The sequence below is a fragment of the Salarias fasciatus genome (genome assembly GCF_902148845.1).
Source record: "Salarias fasciatus chromosome 7 unlocalized genomic scaffold, fSalaFa1.1 super_scaffold_4, whole genome shotgun sequence".
NCBI classification, from domain to species: Eukaryota; Metazoa; Chordata; class Actinopteri; order Blenniiformes; family Blenniidae; genus Salarias; species Salarias fasciatus.
Genome location: NW_021941229.1, coordinates 25,622,218 through 25,642,200, shown reverse-complemented (window position 1 = coordinate 25,642,200; position 19,983 = coordinate 25,622,218). Strand labels below are relative to the sequence as shown.

At 45.3% G+C, this 19,983-nt stretch overlaps 2 protein-coding genes across 3 annotated transcripts; one reads left to right on the top strand and one right to left on the bottom strand.

Annotated features, from left to right (window-relative positions):
* Nucleotides 1–7,777: 7,777 nt before the first annotated feature.
* mtfp1 (mitochondrial fission process 1) lies at nucleotides 7,778–13,792 on the bottom strand. Its single transcript, XM_030085663.1, has 4 exons — nucleotides 13,670–13,792; nucleotides 9,761–9,892; nucleotides 9,458–9,686; nucleotides 7,778–9,361 (listed from the first exon to the last, which is right to left on the bottom strand). Exons 1-4 carry the CDS (start codon nucleotides 13,737–13,739, stop codon nucleotides 9,292–9,294), a joined length of 501 nt encoding a protein of 166 aa, XP_029941523.1. The 5' UTR covers nucleotides 13,740–13,792; the 3' UTR covers nucleotides 7,778–9,291.
* A 1,355-nt stretch (nucleotides 13,793–15,147) lies between these two features.
* On the top strand, nucleotides 15,148–18,971 carry lman2la (lectin, mannose-binding 2-like a). Of its 2 annotated transcripts, XM_030084771.1 has the most exons (9): nucleotides 15,148–15,333; nucleotides 15,597–15,715; nucleotides 16,317–16,434; nucleotides 16,517–16,599; nucleotides 16,702–16,734; nucleotides 17,126–17,287; nucleotides 18,169–18,283; nucleotides 18,582–18,707; nucleotides 18,799–18,971. In XM_030084771.1, the coding sequence occupies exons 1-9, from the start codon at nucleotides 15,207–15,209 to the stop codon at nucleotides 18,939–18,941; spliced, it is 1,026 nt and encodes a 341-aa protein (XP_029940631.1). In that variant the 5' UTR covers nucleotides 15,148–15,206; the 3' UTR covers nucleotides 18,942–18,971. The 2 variants fall into 2 exon arrangements, with proteins under 2 accessions (XP_029940631.1, XP_029940632.1); XM_030084772.1 differs by lacking the exon at nucleotides 16,702–16,734 and having other exon boundaries at nucleotides 18,799–18,941.
* Nucleotides 18,972–19,983: the final 1,012 nt, after the last annotated feature.

Here is a 19,983-nt window from a genome sequence, read left to right as displayed (position 1 = left end):
GAAGCAGTGGGAGGGGCTTTTCACCGGACGTCCTCATGCGCTCGTACGGCAAGTTTGAACACAGGTTTATAAAGAAGTGAAGCAGCGCTGGGGTCAAAGGGCAAATTTAAATGCAGTCCTTTGCAATCGCAAGAATACTACAACAACAATAATAATAATAATAACTGGAGTCTATCAATTGATTTAATTTAGGTGCAATCCATTTTGGACATGTTTTACAACGTAAAATGTGGGAATCTGCATGTTCTTCCTGTGCATTTGCGTCTAGTTGGTGACGCTATGCCGTCCTTCATGTGAACCTGAGTCTCTGAACATCTTAACTGGATTAATGCGACCTTACATAATGCATCGCGGGAGTTGAGGGGATCAGTGCGGTTGGAGCTCTGTCAGAGCTTTAAAGCCCCCCTCACCCCCCGGTTCACGCGCCGCGCTGTCTTCCCCCGATTCCCGTCTTCATTCACAGTGACGGCTGCCTCACCTCCTGCAGCTCCTCTTCTCTCTGCTGCAGATATGATCTGCTCACTGATTACATCTTCATTTGTAATCCACACACACGGCACAAAGGCAGAGCAGAAATCAGAGCTGTCTGTGTGTGTGTGTGTGTGTGTGTGTGTGTGTGGGGTGTGTGTGTGTGTGTGTGTCTTCAGCAGGGCAGCTGCCTTTGAAGGGGCAGGTGTTGCCCGAAGACCTCAAGCCAAGGAGGCGGTTTAGAAGCTAAAGTTTCCCCGAAGTGCTTCTTTTATTCGCCTCCCTGGTTTAAACGTCTCCGTGCAGGGAAGACACTTTCTGAATTATGAGGTCGAAAAGAATATCAGCTGTTTGGAGTGTGGAAGCACAAACAAAGCGGCTCGGTCCAGTAAAACGCCGAGCTCCTCCACCGTGTACTTATAAGGACTTAATGACTCCAAGAAGAAAAAAGAAGATTCGACGACATGGAAAAAAATGAAAGGATGGCATATGAGATTAAGCCCAATGAGCTCAGGCTGCAAGCTGTTTGGAGAACATCTCCCATGGAGCACTCAAACAGTTTACCAGCTAAAAATGTAGTTTTAATTTGCAAAAACAAACTTATGACAAAATCTACTTGTTATATATGGCATGCTAAGCAAATTTGTTCTCAATTCTGTTGCATTTCTTTACAATCTAAATCTAATTTATGCTTAAAATCAATACTTCTGATGTATACTTAAAGATAATACCTTGAACTTTGCGAATCTTTATGCTAAAACCTATAAACACATCTAATTTGGTTTGTACTTGTTTATTGAAAGCTGATGTTTTTCACTCCAGTACAGGAGAAACTGTAACAAGTAAATCTCCCCTGAGGCTTTTCTCTTCTCATCTCAGTGGTTTCTGGTTGTTTGTCTGCATTTCTGAGGTCTCTGCTTCTACTCACTCTCATTGAGACAGTCCGCTCCAGTCCAGGGTGACTTTGAGAACTGATTGGGGAGTTTGCACGTTCTCCCTGTGCACGTGATTCTGCTTCAGTCAATGCTGCTTCCCCCTTAGAGAGAGAAAAAAAAACATGCATGAGGTAAATGGTGACTTTAAAGTAGCTTTAGCTATAAATGAGGACGGAACTGTGTCAGAACAGCTGACAGAACAGCACACACACAAGTAACGACATTAACAATTTGGGTAACGAGGTAAATTAATGTATTAAACTTAAAATACCTGTAAATAAACTTTACTGGACTACAGTAATGTATTTTCTGATGGTTGGGGCTTTGTTTGTTTACCATAGCCTCAGCGTGACGGTCTGACATTTCCGGTCTGATACTTCCGGTCTGCTATGCCGCTCACGGTACAGCGGGAAGATAATCGCCATAGTTTCATCTCGCTCCGACCTTCGTTTACCACTCCATCTTTAGCTGATAAAAAAGATCTTTTCACTCACCTAAACATCAAAAGTCCTCCCGAGTGAAACTCTCCACATCGGCTGTGATCGCGTCTGTAAATCGGCTCTATTACACTCTGAGCGGAGTGACACTTTATTCACGAGTCGTGATCCGGTCGTCACGTGACGCACTCCGCACCAATACGGTTCCTGCTTCTCCGCACACAAACTTGATGCCCCGCCCCTTCGTTTGTGAATTGCTAGTTTTCTACTCATTTATTTTTCCTTCCTGTTATTTAAGTTTCTGATTTCTGTTTTAATTTAACAGATAAAATCATCAGCCCTTTATTTTTAAATTTCTTACTGAACATTTGAACAAGAATTTCTTTCTTTTTTTTTTCGGAGAAGAGTTTTTTCCTCCTGTATTATGAGGCTTTTGTGTCTATTTTTTCCCATAGACAGAAATATCGTTCTTTTCTGTAGTTTTACATTATACAGTAAACACTATGTGGACCAGATAAGTGATGTTGCAGCCAAGATGTTTGTCCAAGTATCTTTATGGTGAATTAAGAAATGCTCAAGTAACGTAATAAGCAGTGAAATTACTTTTCAAGCACAGTAACTCTGAAGGAATATCACTACATTTGACAGAAGTAATGAGTAACTAATTACTTTCTTTGAGTAACTACCCCAATACTGCATGTACATGTACAAACATCAATAAGATGCACGTGGGTGTGGGTGTGTGTGTGTGTTGAAATGTGATATCCCACATTCAGAGGCCATCTTTACCTCCTGGTTGATGAAAGGTTAAACTTCTTTAGTTGTTCGTCTCCGTTTCATATTTTCTTTCACACAACGTCACATATCTGAATCCTACAGTGAGTGAAAACCCCCAAAGCCAAACAGATCCCCCACCCCACACACACACACACACCCGTAAATCAGCGTGTTTTTGCGTGTGCTCGTCCTCACCGATGGCTTGTTTTCCCTCGTCTGTCTGCAGGGACATGAGCGAGTGAGGGTCACAGGGTTGAGGGGGGGCAGATTGAAAGGCTGGGAATTCCCTGGAAAACACACACGCGCGCACACACACAGGGAGATGGGCGCGAAGGAGAAAGGGAGGTCTTTGGGCCACTTGTGGCCTTCACAGCTCGAGCACAAATCATGGCGGCCGCGGCGATTGGAGTGACAGATGAAGAAAGCCGAGGCTCCGCAGCCCCCTGCGAACAGGCCCATCCATCACAGCGGGGGAGATTAATTCAATTCATCAGCTTTTTGTCTCCTCGAGCCCCCTAATGCCACCTGATATCGCTCAAGGGGGACTTATAAATGTTTGTGGATTGACGCGAGCCCGCTCGCTTGACACTGAATTAAACATTACTCTTAGCAAGCGGCGCTCTGGCCAACGGCCTCGCAGCCACTTGTGCCATAATTCAGATGGAGATGAATTTCATGGAGGAGAAAACACTGCCCCTCCCCCCCCCCTCAAGGCGGCAGCAAGTGGACGGAGTCTGCAAACAGATTTGGAGGCCCGGCGATTAAAGCAGGTGGAAAATCCTGGTCATGACTCATGGAGGGGAAAAGCTTTGAGTTTCACAATACCAGAGAGGGAAGAAGAAGAACTGCTTCAGGGTCACAGATCTTTCACTAAGTTCAGATTGTAGACATTTAACTAAAAAAAACAACAACAACAACTAGATATTAGATGGACACAGATCAGTAAATCACTTGGATCAAACCAGGAAAATCAATAAAAGTTCAGTAGCAAAGAATAAATACTCTGATATAGCTTACAGATTCCTGAAAAGTCAACTTATAAGCAGTAAAGTATTACTAATAATTACTTCCATATAAATTACGGAATCCTGGAAAACTACCTGAATACCTTAAAAATATTCCTAAGTCAAGTAATGAAGTAAAAACACCTGATAAATCAATATAATGAGTGTAACTACATCCAAATATTTTGATTCAAAGTAAAGATTCCCAGAAGTATCTTAAGTAAAGATTCCCACCTAAGTCCATCAAAAAGAGTGACAAAGACATGAAAATATACTTTTGTACAGTAATGAAGTAGAAATAATCCAATAGATTACTGAAAATTCAACTTTAGAGTAAGAATTAAATAGATTATAGTGTTTACATTCACAAAAGTCGACTGAATTACTGCAACAAAGTTAAAATTCCTTAAAAATGTACATAAGTACAGACATGCTGATACAAAGATAGCTAAAAAATGTACTTAAGGATGGTAACAAAAGTACAAATAGTTCAATACATGGCACAGATACAGAAAAATCCACTTAAGTGGGGTGAATAGATACAAACAACAGATTCCTCAAAATCCTAGTTAACTGCAGTCAAGAACATTTTGTCATAAAGGGCAGGCATTTCATGACATCTACTAAAATAGGGTACTTAAGTACTTTGATGTTAAACACAAAATTAACTAATTCCAAGCCAATATTTTGACACAAAAACATCAGAAAACATCAGAATTAAGTCAACATAAGTGTATGAAATCTATTATTTTAGATCTACTTATCATAATTAGTACATGAGTGAGTTTAATCTGATCAGAATGTTCTTCCATGGTCTGTGGTTTTCAGTTACTCTTTCAGGGGAGAAAACATGTGAGTACTGACATCTAGTGGACATTAGAAAACCTGCACGTCTACTCACAGCAGCTCAATCCCAGTGTCAAGTTTTCCCGAAGAATCAATAAAGCTGTGCGACAATAAAACACAGCATTAGATGAAGCTATTATATAGAGGTGGAGATCAGAGGTCTAATTTCATCCAACCAATAACTAATCTCAATTTTAATTCAACCTTTTGATGTAAAAAAAATAGTGAACTGTGCAAAAAACTTCTGTTTCACTTTGCATGTTTTTACAAACTGTGGCAAACCCTCCTGAACGAGCGACATGTCAAACATAATGCACCTAAAAAGTAATTTAGACATATTGTCATGCACCAGTTCTCAGTGGTTTATCAAATGAGGACCCCAGGTTTTACAGGACGTATATCTTAACAAGCAAATGTCCGAGACTTTAGTCTAATTTTCAAATACAAATATTGCCTATACTTACAAAATGAGTGCTTTCAATCAAATCAATGTTTTAACTAGGTAAAACAACTCTGACCACGATTAATCACATCTTTTGTGAACTTGTAACCAACACACAAAATCACCAACTTAATGTCCAAATGCGTTTATCTAAACCTTTTCCTTCAGTGGAGCAGTTTCAAATCAGAAAACACTAATGTGGAATTTGAACCATTTTAAAGTGGTGTTGCTCAAGGGAAAGCCAGTCCCAGCTTCTCTTCGTGTTGAACGGTCCAGAATCACAGAAGGATGTTGTAACATTTAAAACTTCAAATGAAGAATTTAATCCTAATAATTCACCTGAACTGAACAGGGAGGAAAAACGTTTAAGTTTCAATGGCGGGAAAATTATTGTTCCCTACTGCTTTTCTTAGAGCCAATTTCCAACCATAACTTAAAAAAAAATCTCGATAGACCTCCATTAATCAATCACAATTAAAACCAACAGCAGTAATAAATGTTTTGAGGACTGTATTGAGATGCAAAAGTGCATGTTTCTAGTTGAGCAGCTTTCTTACCGTCTGTGAAGCGTTCTGATTGGACAGCGGGCGGCCGTGACGTACTGACGTCTCCCGGAAGTAAACAGCGTTTTCTTCGTTTCTTTCTCAAATACCTTTTTGATGCTACAGTTTTGAATATGTCCGAGTTGTTAAGCGTCCGTTGATAAGCTTATTTCATATATCAAATTCTTTAAAACTTCCGCTAAATAAATCGTCACCATCGAAATGCGGACCGCTGGCCGCCATCTTGGAACGTTGCGTCATCACTATGGAGCATGCGCAGAACGACCAGAATGAATTCGCGCCTAATTAGCATATAATTCCGCTTCCATGATAGAATAAACTCATTTTCGGATTTACACTTAATTCTGAGTAAAGTTTTCAGGCATTTGCATGATGCTTTGGAGTGGAATTAAGCTTTATTCTGATTATAGAGGAATATAAAGTCCCCTGTAAACACAGACTTTCAAAAGGTAATCTGAGGTGTGGTGCATGTCTGCGTCCCATCCTGGTCCACGAACCAGCACTTTCACCAGTGTGAATAAAGCCACTTGAGATTTCTTGGTAACTTTACTTTATTGGGCTTCAGGGGTCGCCCTCCTTCTGCGGCTGGTAGTAGAAGCGGCCCCCCCTCCAGAAGCACAGGTAGTAGGCCATGCTCATGGACCCCGCCACGGACACCAGCAGCACGGCCACCACCAGGGCGGCCTTCCACACCGCCGACGCCCCCACGGCGTCAGATTCTGACGGGGAGGAGAGAAACCATGACAACAGGAGTGTTTCAGGTATCAGGATCTCAGGACCGGGGAGGTGAACCCACCTTGTGTCCTCATGTGAGCCGGCTCTGTGGAGTTGGCCGGGCTCCGGGTCGCCACAGTGACCTCTTTCGTGACCCCAGCTGGATTTTCAGGCCACAGGTCCGCCCCCATCGGCGGTCCGTAGGCGTCGTAGAACTGCGCGCTGTCGTCCAGGTCAGTCCATGCTCCTGGACGTCCTGAGGGAGGAGTGCAAACACTGACACACAGATGAAAACCAGCATTTCAGCAGGTTTGGTGTCATCCAGGAGTGAAAAACGAGCCGGCGTGGCTGCTCCTCCTACCTGACTGACTCCTGGACGAGGCCACGAAGGTGAAAACCAGAAGACAAGGAGCAAACATGGCTGCTGGTACCTGCTGCAGGGCTCTCGTCTGGCCAGCCTTTTTTATGGCAGCGTTCGTCTGGAGAAGTGGAATCAGCTGTGACCTCCAGACCCAATCAGGACTGAGCTGAACCGGCCAGGCCCGGTCCGCAGTGGTGCTGCCCTCTCACTGAGGCTGCACTCCCACCACTGCGCTTAAAATGTCTTAAACTATTATTCTTCTGTAGTTGGCCTTTAAATTCCCTTTTCGCTGTTTTCTTACAATGATTTTGATGCATTTAATGTATTTCTTTACTTTTGCCGAACTTACTTTGTGCATAATTACTATATAATAAAAGGGGTGGGGCTTACCCAGGCCACGCCGTCACTTGATTTAAAGATGCAATCAGTAATATGTCACATAACTGCTTCCCCATCCTGTACTGTTCAGCGAACGGCGCGGCTATAAAACACAGAATGCTGCGCTGCTTGTTTAGCAGCCTCGGGAACTCACATCTGATTGGCTCTGGAAACAGGAAGTGTGACGAGCTTGCCCTGCCCACCAGAGTTTTTCCATCTCAGAACTCTCATTTTGAAAGAGAAAAACTTGACCAAGAAATTTACAGATGGTGACGACAGATTGTTTAAAGGGAATGTTTCTTCAATGACAGGTGAAAAACGGAAATGATTTTATTTTTTTTAAATTAATTTCTAATTATTGTACCTTTAAAGATTTTCAACACCGTTGATCACAGCTTCATTGCTGTGACCTCTGAACTGCTGAACGTCGTCCTCTTCAGTGTTTCAGTACTTTCAGCACAACTTGTTCTCCAGCAAAGAGCTTCATGGAAAACAGGAAGAAGAGGAACGTGGACTCACCTCCAAGACACTTTAGAGTCACATCAGACAGCTGGAAACGTCTACATCAGTTTGATCTGATGGTGGACGTCCTGCAAGGTCCCTGAACGCACCGCCGTGCACAGAAACACTTGAAGCCATGAACAGGTTGATGTAACAAACATCCAGTCTTTAACAGCAATGCTGCTGCAGTTTTAATTAAAGAAAGACACTTTCTTTCTTTTAACATAATTTATTTCACTAGAGTTTCAGGAGCTCAGAACATCAGGATGTCAACAGTTACTTTCACATTTGAAAAACAGAATCTGCACTTTTTAAACTAAATGAAACAAGTTTTGAGGTTTTACTTTTTTTCCCGCTTAAGGCTGAAAAGTGACGTCCTGATTTTAAACAGTCATTTAAAAAAAGGTCAATAACAACAACAAAAGAAGTAAACCGTTTACAGAGTTACAGTGAAGAGTGTAAAATGTGAAATGGTAATGATGAATATAAACATTTTTTTTTTAAAACGGGAGGCGCCGGTTCAGGTACATTTGATCACGAGCACAGCTTTTTGTAACAGTGGAGAGTTTTTGCTCTTATTGCTCTGACCCATCGAAACAGACTGACACTCTCAGATTCTATTGAAACTACTGAGGTAAAGCTCCAGTGTACACACACACACATACACACACACACACACACATCCTGCACACACAGCAGCGTGTGCTTCAGATTCCAGCAGAAAAAGGAAAAAAAAATTAAAATCCCTCCAGAAGTAAAAGTTTTCCCAGTTCGAAAGAAGAAGCAACACAGTAAAGGTTCAGTCTGTGAAATCCTGGAGCTAGCTGGCTAGCATGCTAACGTCAGCAAACGCATGCCGATCCGAGTACATCTTAACCGTTTAACACCACGCATTTTGTGTTTTTGTTTCAATAAAGTTTCGCATTCACAAGGCGACGTTTTGAAAACCGTGTCTGTTTCCATGGAAACAGAAGAATGCCGGGCCACTGGTGGGTGCTGGTTAGTGTTTTTGTAAAAAACTACACACACACACACTGCAGTGTTCTAAACGCCCACACGTTTTTTTAAAAGTGCCACCAAGCGTTGCGTCTTCAGAGCCTCTGACCACCGTTATCGAGTAAACAGACCCTGAAAACGCAACGAAAGGTTTCGTTTCCGTTTGAAAAAGTTGTGAAACGGGGCTTGATCAGGTCAAAGGTTTGGAAAAAAGTGACTAACCTGACCTTTAAACGAAGATTATTGCTAAACTGCTTCCAAGAACAAGGAAGCGTGACAGAACGGAAGTTCCCAATATGTTCCCTTAAAGTGACAGCTCATCCACATGCAGCGCTACATTTCCTGTTAGAGTTCCCTTTGCTTTTTTAATCTCACAATACTTACAATTTTATTTATCTTTACAGTGAAAAAACGAAGCCTGCTACTGGCATTTTGTTCCCTTGCATAGTTGAGCATGAGACGCAGTGTCAGAAATAAAGTTTGGCATTGACAGGCAGGATGTGTTCATGTTTGACTAAAACTATTTCCTGCTTGGCTTTTAGAGCTTCAGTGGTTCTAGGTGTGGTGAAAGTAAAGTTACTGGGCAAGCAGCCCACAGATGACGGTTTCTTTCTTCTCCTAACAGTTTGACGCTGTTTTATTCCCATTTGACCAGTGTTTGGTGTCACTGGCCCAGATTCCCCTGAGAGGTCAGAATTCAGCGCCCCCTGTGGGGGGTTTCACACAGCAGGTTTTCTGACTAGAGGTTCTCTGGTTCATGGCTGAGCGTTAGAACCCAGGTTATCTCAGGGTGTGGGACGAACTGACTCCTCCTCACAGCAGCGCCGGGTCGTCTGAATTCGCTGCTCCGGTGGCGCCGGCGGCCATCTTTACTTGTGCTTCTCCTCCTCGTTGTAAATCTTCCTGAGGCTGGAATCCAGCAGGAAGTCCACCGACCTGCGGAGAGGAACAGCCAGCGTCAGAGCGGGCGGCGGCGCTCGGGCCGCTCGCGGATGGCGGCGTCGGGCCACTCGCGGACGGCGCCCGGCCCCACTGTCGATGGGCGTGATGATGAAGGGGATGGTGGACAGGCCGATGGCGGTGGTGGTCCACTTGCGGACGGCCAGCGGCCACCTGGTGGTCTTGCGGAGCGTGTACAGCGAGGCGGCGCACACGCGGTTGATGGTGAAGCCGGGGATGATCACCGAGGCGAGCGCCTGCCACACGAAGGTGTCCACGACGGCCACCGCCACCGGGTGGTCCGGCCGGGGTTGTCCCCGTGCGCCTGGGGGAGCGCACGGAAAAAAAAATCAGGCACGTTGACAGAAACTGGTCAAAGCAAACACAATGTGAAAAAACTCACCAAAGCGGCCTTCTTCCCTTTGTCCACGGCGTCGGCGGTTACGTACGCCGTCGCCACGGCGTAGCTGCCCCAGACCACGCCCACCGGCACCAGAGCACGGAAAGCCTCGCCCACTTCATTAGCATAGCCTGGTTGGACAGACAGGGAGGGTTTTAATGTTCTCGGCGTCCTCTAAAGGCTCATAATCCTCGTTCTGCGATGCTGAGACTCGGGTCAGTGATGTAGTGCCGTCCATCCTGAGACCTGCTGCAGCTGCGTCGCCACGGCGGGCTGAAAAAGCAAGGCAGCGCTTGAATAATTAGCCAGCACCGTATCACCGGGGTGGAACGACTCCGGTGTCCTTGACGTCTCGTTAAGAGAGTCGTCCGAGCCACATGCCAGGCTGAAGGCGCACCGCCGGCGAACGAGCTCCAGTCACAGGAAGCGTTATCTCCGGTTCACCGGCAGCAGAAGCACGGAGCGCAGCGGAGTGGAATCCTCCGCCGCGGCCAAACCGAAGCTCAAACACTGAAACCGACGGTCCGTCTCCCCGAGTGACGAATCGGATCGTCCCGTTCACAGAACACTGAAACTACAGCAGATGTTTGAGCCTCAAACAGTAAACGCCGCCGCCTTCGGCGTCCAGTGTTCCGGAAACCGCATTTTGCATTCATTCCACCAGAGGGTGCCGGTCTAACTCAGCGCAGCAGCATCATGGGAACAGGACAGCTGTTTTTCAAATTAAGCTTCCAGGAACTGGACAGGAAATGAGGCAAATGTGTGCCTCTTATTTCCAATCAGACAGGTTCAATCTAATCTAATCTAATCTAATCAGACTGACGTGTTTACATGGTAACTGGACTGGAGAGCAGCTACTGTCTTAATAAACAGCATGGCTGAGCGGCAGCACAAGCATGTCAGTCACATTAAAGGCATCTGATTGATAACTATCTCCTGGATTAAAGGAAGACCGGCGGCTTTGTGTCACACTGATCTCACTTTCATTAGGTTTGGCACGACACACTAACACTGACCAGAGTCCAGCATCACCAGCCAAACTGAGTCAGCCAGAGAGGAAAACATGTTTTGCTCATAATAACTGTAATTAGCTCTTTTAATGACAACTCTGGCGGCACGGTGGAGCAGTGGTTGGTACTGCCACAGCACAGGAAGACGAGCTGTTTCATTCCAGGATTCTCTGTGTGGACGTTTTTTTTTCTGGATAAGGCAGTGGTGCAGTGGTTTGCACTGCCACCCTACAGAGAGGGAATCACTGGTGGAAGGAATACAGGCGTACAGGGAGTGGGCTGTAAACATGTTGAATTATCCATGGTGGCATTAACCCTGCCATATCGATTACACTATTTTTACAGGCACCTGCCTGAGCAGACACACACATAATGGAAATACATATCTATTCAGGAGGATTACATAACTCAGAGTCAAGTCTGCTTGAAGGAAAGATTCCATCTTCCACTGTTGCTTATAATACACAAAGACTGTTTAATACCATCTTTCCATTATCTGCAGCTCCAGTGACTTAAAAGAAAATTCTGTTTGGAGTAATAACAGAAGATTATAGATAAACTCCTCCAGCAATGCAGGCACCTGATAAGAAAAGACATCATGCTCTCGTCTAAACAGCTATTTAGCCTTTGAACTGTGTGAAACAGTGAAGGTGTGTTACAGCAGTACTGCCAGGGGAGCACAAAACCCTTTTTACATCTTTAAAAAAAAAACACTGGACCTCAAAACTAGCGGGCCCTTGAAAGCAGCATTTCTCAGTTCTTCCTGGTTTGCATTTTTCTCATTTCTCTGCGCTCCACAACATGTGATCCCAATAAATGTTTGAAACATTTGAAACAGATGTTCTGGAGAACAGATCAACACACAAATATCTTCTGAGAAAATGGAGCAAATGACTAAATTCTGCATAACAAAGAGATGAAAAGTGCTCTCTGGAAAGTGCTCTATAATAAATATGGATTGATTGATCGACTCTGAGCCGACGCGGGCTGAATCTCACAGCTGTGTGTCAGCAGGAACCACTGTAGTTCCACAGGAGTATCTGATTGAACTGATACGAGATTCATTTCCATCACTCCTGCTAGTTTTAACCTCAACCGATTACTTTAAGTCATGATTTCTTCTCAGAAATTAAAAAGGAAGAAAAAGTTCCAGAAAAGAACCCCAGACGTTCCCTCCAGCCTGACCCATTCCGCCCATTTCACTTGATTTAACTAAAAGATTCTTAACAGAGAATCTGCACCACAAACACCCGACTTCACTCCAGAACAGCAAAACTGAAGCAGCAGGACATTTGTGTCGATGTGTGGAGAAAAGACTTAATCCGACAGACAGGATTAAAGCTGCGAGCACAGATTACGCTGTTATGAGGAGGATAAACGATTCACAGGACAATATACAGTCGCTGCGTCTGAGTCTGCCTTTAGGGACAAAACGTCCTCATTTCGTCAGACGTGTCCGTTTGTCACCTTCTGTCCCGCCTGCTTTGATAAATGCTGGGTTTTCAATTTTTTTTTTTTTAAAGGTTGTTTTTAAATTGACGTGCACTTTGTGCATGTGAAGTAATCCCCAAGAGACTGGACGACTCTCACAGACAGACAGAATATCCAACAAATGAACTTCAGAGCAGCGTCTAATCTGTCCAAATGCCAAAGTGCTGCTTTACAGAGGAAAACAAGGCTTTTTTAAAGACCGGAACACCAAAGGATCATTTTTTTAAGATCCTTACATCACCAGCATGAGAATCTTTTCCTGGAGGAAAAAACTGATTGACCCTATTATATTTTCCAGGACTAAAAACCAACAGAGGTGCAGCACTTTACTAAATCTTCTGTGACAAATATAAAGTTGATCTTTGCAAAAACAAGAACAAACTGATTCCTGTCTCGACTAAGGGGAGAAAAATAGAGGTTGTGGAACAAAAACAATAAAACCAAGTGAGAAGTTCCTTTTTACGGTTCCTAGTGATGTACATACACGACTTCCAGATCTGACACAAAGGGAAACCACAAAAATATAGAGATTTAAACAAACCAAGACATTATCAATCTTGTCAATATCACACATATTTCATCTTTTTATCATGTGGAAACAACTGTTTCCTCATACTTTCACTCATTTCCATAATACTTGAGACAAATAGTCACTTATTCATAATGTTACTTTCCACTTATTCCTATTTATCAGGATATTCTTCTAAGAAAAAAAAAACCTTCTTAAAGCAGGCATTACTCTGATCCCTGGATTTGTCCTGCTCTGTGCCCTACACTTTATCATATTGCAGACATTCATGTCCAACCTCTGAAATAACAAAGCGTGCATGGCTAAATCTAAGGAGGACAGGATTCCTGTTCTTCGGTGAATTAAATCGTGGTTTTAACCTCGTGGCAGCAGGTTATGAAGACAGAGGGGGTGTGCTGCTGTGCTGCTGCTGCTGCTGCTGCAGTGTGAATGCCCTTCACACGGTTCTAGCACAGCAGGAGGGCAGAGTGACACGCAGGGAGGGCAGCGTGCTGACCGCCTCTGTACCTCCAGCTGCAGGAGATCCAGGATATGGGCGTGTTCGTGTGGCTGTGAGTCACTGTCTCAACTTGCACAACAACTCTTTACTGACTAGATTTTAACAGGAGCAGCTAAAAAAACCCGCCTCTTCACTAATGTTACACCACAGCGCGAACACAAAGCCCTGCTACCCGCCCGGGAACACGACCACCATTACGTCCTACAGGGACAAAACGTCCTTGAACACACAGAGTTTTCTAAAAATAGACATTTAAACTAAAAGGTTAGCCGGCGATGCTAACGGTTAGCCTGCTAGCTCCCTGTGATCTTCTGCTTTTTGCTCTGAAATCTGACTGAAGGTGAGCGAAGGGAGGCCAGCGGGAACGAAGAGGACCCACCGAGGAAGCGGACCCACGTGTCGCGGTAGATGTCCACCGTTCCGCCCGGTTTGTCTTCACTGGGATCCATGCTGTCCCGCCGTGTGTCACTCCATCCCCCGGTGCTGCGCCGCCGCCTCGACCTGGCTGGAGAGCGTGTCGGGAGGCGGCGAGCACCGCGGAGGGGGGCGTGGCCTGCGGCTCAGCAGCCAATCAGGAGACACCAGGATTACATATTCAAACGGCTGGAAATACTGTGGCCACTGTAAATAATCTACACGTTCAAAAAATAACCTCCATGATCTAGATCAACCGCGAAAACGGCTGCACACGATTTACATATTCTAATACTCAAATAATTCTACAAAATACTCCAAATACTTTAATCTGTATATTCAAACTATTGTAAATCCTGTTGCTGCAACTACTGTAAAGACTCCTAATAATCTATAACTACTGGACATAATCAACATACTCTAAATACTGAATACTGTAACTACATAATGTTGATATTTTAAGTGTAGTAACTAATCAGCCTATTCGAAATATTGTAAATATTGTGAGGACTGTAACTCATTCACATATTCAAAGTACTACTGGAAAAAAATATAGTCTACATATTCCAAATACTGTAAGTAATCTGAAACTATTCCTAATACTGGGAATAATCTAGGTACTCTCATTACTACACCGAATCTACAAACTATTAATACTCTAGTCTGAATAACTGTAACTAATCTACATTTTCCAAAAACTGCAACGACTATAAATGAGCTACATAAGTTATGTACTGTAATTCCTGCCAATCACTACCAACTTCTGACTGAAGCAATAGCAAATATGACATATATTATATTTATTTGTACATTATGATATAATAAGCACAAGTAACAACTGAAGACGTTTTCATAATAAAACAAAAAAAACAACATCCATAACTCATTTGACACCACATTGGAGTACATTTCATATGGCAGATATTTTAATGAATTAGTTAAAATGTTGTTTAAAGCGCATTGCTCAACAATAAAGTATGTAAAAATTACATGAAGAAATTATATGAACAAATTTAAACATAATACAGATTTGAGAAATATCCATTCAAATGATGGAAATAGCCACTGAAATGAAAACAAGTAGATTGAATAATGTAAATTCTACTGCGAGGCGAGTAAATTACAAAAATACCACAAAATATTACTTCATTACAGTAATGTAGGTACTTGTAATTCATTATTTACACACATCAAGATGTTTAGTTATATATTAATTAGAAAGCTATGCATTCTCTAATAAAGGGGTTGGTTTACAGATTAGTCCTGAATTGTATTTACAATAATTTTTGATCTGTGTAATGCTCTATTCGTAATTAAAACAACTGTACAGCGCAGCCAATCAACACGCTGCATTGTGATCGACAGTCGAACTGGCCAATGGCAGCGAGCCATGTGAAGCGGTGGACCAATAGGAAGGCAGCTGCCGCCCCAGTGGAGCCACGATGGCCGCCGCCAGCCGGAGGAGTCGCCTCCCGTCCAGAGTCACGTCCAGGAGGAAAAGAATGCCTTTTAAATCTCCCTTCACGCTGGTTCTCGTCGTCCTGACAGCGAGCCGATGTTTCGCCGACGACGACCACGAGATGGAGGAGTTCCTGAAGCGGGAGTTCTCCCTGACGAAGCCCTACCAAGGTACGGTGGCGGGACCCGCCGCTGCGGGGACAGCGGGCGGACAGATGTTTCTGGAAAGGAGGGTTTAACAGTCAGTTCTCATCACAGCCGGGCTGGATGGAGTCAACCGGCAGGCTGGTGTTGTTGTTATTGCTGTTCTCTCTCTCTCTTCTCTCTCTCTCTCTCTCTCTGAACTCCGTGACATCCTCTCAGCCTCACACTGACATATCTGAATTTTAATATTTGTCCTTCATCCGCTTGAACGTGCTCGCTCGTGCCCTCAGGTGTGGGCTCCTTTGGCTCCTCCCACTGGGAGCTGATGGGCGATGCCATGGTAACCACGGAGCAGGTGCGCCTCACGGCTGACATGCAGAGCCGGCAGGGGGCGGTGTGGAGCCGCATCGTGAGTATAAACAGCGCTAACAGGACTAGATCAGTTCAGATTATAACAGTACGCTGCGGCTTCGCTCGAAGGCAGAGGAAGGATTTAGAGAAACTGAAATCTGAGTAGTGTAATCTAATCTCCTGCTTTAAAACCTTGAGTCCGACTCCAGTTTGATGTCATATTCAGACCTTTATATCTGTTTTTGTTCCCAATTAGCTTAAATACTTGTAACTTGGTCAGTACTTTTTCAAGTATATACATTAGTTGAGTTACTTTGCTAATGATTACTCCCATAATTTGAATTCATCAAACCTTTAAGATCTGTATTTTCACATGATCAAATTTATCCTGATAACAGACAAAATGACATGTTTACTTCGCATAGAGCATGTAATCTATTACTGTTGAGTACTTCCACCATTTGAGTAACACAAACTACTCAGTGTCTCAGCAATTAGAGTTGTCTCTAAGAAAAATTTTTCACACTCGTGTGGAATCATTTATTACTCACATTACTTTAGACTCTTTAGGTACTTGAGTGTCTTTTTTCAAGTGTGCAGTTTTTCCACAGATATGCGAGTGTGTGACGGAGTGTGTGCTCCTCTGTGTGTGTTTCCAGCCGTGCCATCTGAAGGACTGGGAGATGCAAGTGCACTTCAAAGTTCACGGACAGGGAAAGAAGAACCTGAACGGCGACGGCCTGGCCATCTGGTACACCAAGGAGCGCATGCAGAAAGGTACGACGGCACCCCACAGGAGTCCTCCCGGTCTGGCCGTGCTGGAGGGTGACGCTCACTCTGCCTCCGTGCACTCCTCCAGGCCCGGTGTTTGGAAACATGGACAACTTCACCGGTCTGGGAGTGTTCGTGGACACGTACCCCAACGAGGAGAAACACTTAGAGGTATGCGGCGGCGGCGGCGGTGGGGTTTGAGAGTCGCTGCGCCTGCAGATTTGTGTAAAGGAGGCTGTATTTGTGCTCTCTTGTGCAACCGTTTGGAGACAGGCGCAGAAGAAGAGGTACACCAGCCGCACACAGGTAACCTGAGCATGACCCCGTGACTGAAAACACTCACCCGTCAGCCGTGACGCCACGGCCGCCGAGGCAGCAGGGCATAGTTTGAAGCCTCTGTCTCGTAAACGGGGCCGCGGTTCCAGGTGTTTGAACCTTCACGTCCTCCGGGTCTCGATCCGGTGGAACATTCCGCAGGACGATCCCTCCGCAGACCCTCGGCGGTCTGGAGGAGTCCACGTCCCGGGGGTCGGTGTCGGGTGTGTCGGTCTTTGCATGGTTACTGTGTGGAGAAGGTTCAGAGGAACTGGAGGGTCGCTGTGGAAACCGTCTGCATGACTGCACCCTGCATGATCCCGGACCGCCGGCGCCGAGCCGGCATGAGGACTGACCCGCCCGTCTCCTCTGCCCCCTTTAGAGGATCTTCCCCTTCATCCTGGCCATGGTGGGGAACGGCAGCATCAGCTACGACCACGAGCGGGACGGCCGGCCCACCGAGCTGGGCGGCTGCAACGCCATGGTGCGCAACCTGAAGCACGACACCTTCCTCTTCATCCGCTACATCCGCCGCAGGCTCACGGTGAGGGCAGCCGGTTCTCAACACGTGGGGCGGGGTTCCTCCGGAGGGCGCCACAGAGCTGCAGTGGAGGCTCAGCAGAAGGGCAACATGAGAGTTCTTATTTTATTTCATATTCCAGCTGTATCCACAGCTTTAAGATGTTTCATGTTGGTATTAATTGTATTGTTTATTTTGCGACTCTTGCAAAGTGATTCAAACGATGTAACTTGTGGTCCTGAGCTCACCTCCCTGACCTCTGAGCTCACCTCCCTGACCTCTGAGCTCACCTCCCTGACCTCTGAGCTCACCTCCCTGACCTCTAGACCCCCACTGCACCAAAAATCGTAATGCTCTTCAAGTTATTAAAGTTTCTGCGAAGTTGCTATTTCTCCTAGCATCAGCAGAACAGTTACTTTTCTTGAACCTCCTGTTGAGCGGAGCAGGAGGTTCGTCCTGAAGTAACTCAGTCCGTCAAGTCAGTAAAGATTCTCTTTAGCATTAGCAGTCCTGTTTAAAGGTTAGCTTCGCTTTCTGAGAGCTGCTCTCACATTCTCATTATTATGACAGAGAAGAGGAGGTACCAGAACCTGTTTTCATAAGGTTTTCACATGAAAACACATGGTCTTAAAGCTCTGTGTTGCCATGGCAACATCTGGAAAACAATGTAGTTACCATGCCAAGTCACTAGTGGGTGCTGTGACTGGTTTTTGTAATGAAATCACACGCATACAGGCAGAGAACCATTTACCGTGGAGCACCAGCAGCATGGAGCAGCGTTTCAGAAAAGTGGCGCTTTCCCCCGTCTCCATGGAGTCGGAGCCGTCGCCCTCTGAACCTGCGGTCAGACGCCACGGCCCGAGGTGTTTCTGCCTAGTGACCCGCCGGTCGCCTCTGTCCCCCAGGTGATGATCGATATCGACGGGCAGCACGAGTGGAGGGACTGCCTGGACATACCCGGGGTGCGGCTGCCGCGGGGCTACTACTTCGGCGCCACGGCGATCACCGGAGACCTGTCAGGTAAACACGCCGTCCGTCAAACACTGTTTTTTGTGTATTTTACTATTTTTTTCAACAAGGAGACGCGACCAAAAGCGACATAAAATCAAGCTGCCCTCAAAGACTGGATGATCCATTGAAAGATGATTTGTTTGCATGTCGGCGGCTGCAGTCTGCAGCTTCGTCAGCAGATGGCGCTAAAGACAAACACACACACACAGCTCCACCTTTGGACTGCCTTCCTGCTCCAGCAGGGAGAACGAGTGTTTTCTCTCTTCACACCGTGTTTTACGACCCGTTTTACCCTCCTTCCTGCCAGACAACCACGACATCGTCTCCCTGAAGCTCTACCAGCTGACGGTGCTGCGCAGCAAGAAGGAGGAGGAAGAGGAGGAGGAGGAGGAGATCACCATACCCAGTGTGGATAACATGGAGCTGCTGCGGAGTGAGTAGTGACACACACACACACACACACACACACACACAGGCGATCAGTGTGCCGTGGATGAGGAGCTCTGACTCACCTCCACCTCCAGGTGGCGACGGCGAGGAGGGGATGAGCAGCATCGCCCTCTTCTTCACCGTGCTCTTCTCCATGCTGGGCTGCATCTTCCTCCTCATCATCGGCCTGGTGGTGTACAGCCACTGGAGCGAGAGCCGCCGAAAGCGCTTCTACTGAGCGGCGCCGGGACGGCACCGGACGCCGCCGCCGCACCAGGGACAGCGACCTCGAGAGTGAAGCCACGCTGCTCCATCAGTCCCGAGGACGCCGCCGCCGCCGCTCCGACAGGAGACGGCGGAGACGCTGCAGAAAGCCATCAGTAGTCTGAGGACTCCGCCTTCATCTGACTCGAACTCCACTTTATTTATTCCTATTTATTGTTTTTAACTTATTTTAGTTCACGTTGCAGTTTGGAAGTTTCTACTGTGGGAGGCGCCAGAGAGCTCTGAGGCTTTTTCATACGTTTTATAATCGGTGAGAAGAAATCAAAGAATAAAACTAAGATCCTGTTTACGCGACGCTTCAAGTGAAAATGAATACATTTGTGTTTTCCTTTCAGAAAAGTGTCACATCTACACAGAAACAGTGGAGACGACGTAATTTTCATGTTGGTCCACTAGATGGCGCTGTTCTTTAGTTTACTGATGGAGAACAATACACTAAAAACATGAACACACCTCCGTATGTTGGACTGTTACTCAACCTTTTTCACCCGAGGACTTGGTGTAAACGGGCCTTTAAATCACTGCAGGGTAAAACTATTAAACGCCGTTATTCCAGCACAACAAAGACGTAAAACTATTATTAACTGATTTATGAAAATATATTAGTTATTCATCTGAACTGCACCAAATATGGCTCAGAATATCTGTTAAAATACAACAGTTGTAGATTAAATGAAACCACCAAATGCATATTTGGATTAAAAAGGCTAATTTAAAGTCACCGGTTGGCTTTAGATGCACATGAAAACATGCAAACGTTAATTCCAGTAGTAGTTTTACCCTCCACTGATAAAAAGGAAGGTTCATCAGAGGTGATCCGCTCCAGAAACAAGCCCTAGATTCTCCTCATGCATGACGTTTGTCCAGGTTCTCTTTTATTCGATGGAAGGGAAAAGCTGCTGCCGTGCCTCCTGTTTACCGACATGTCAACATTTCTATGTGAAGCTGCCTGTTGCTGCATGTTCTGACGGAGACGACACGAGAGGGATTTATAA

Bases quoted from the DNA above. Each gene is read 5' to 3' on its own strand.
- lman2la (XM_030084771.1), top strand. From the start codon at position 15,207: ATGCCTTTTAAATCTCCCTTCACGCTGGTTCTCGTCGTCCTGACAGCG. The intron at 16,735-17,125 runs GTAACCTGAGCA...TGCCCCCTTTAG, and splicing joins GGTACACCAGCCGCACACAG to AGGATCTTCCCCTTCATCCT. The intron at 18,708-18,798 runs GTGAGTAGTGAC...CTCCACCTCCAG, and splicing joins TAACATGGAGCTGCTGCGGA to GTGGCGACGGCGAGGAGGGG.
- mtfp1 (XM_030085663.1), bottom strand. From the start codon at position 13,739: ATGGATCCCAGTGAAGACAAACCGGGCGGAACGGTGGACATCTACCGC. The intron at 9,687-9,760 runs GTTTTTTCACAT...GCGCTCCCCCAG, and splicing joins GAAGAAGGCCGCTTTGGTGA to GCGCACGGGGACAACCCCGG. The intron at 9,362-9,457 runs CAGTGGGGCCGG...TGTTCCTCTCCG, and splicing joins TTCATCATCACGCCCATCGA to CAGGTCGGTGGACTTCCTGC.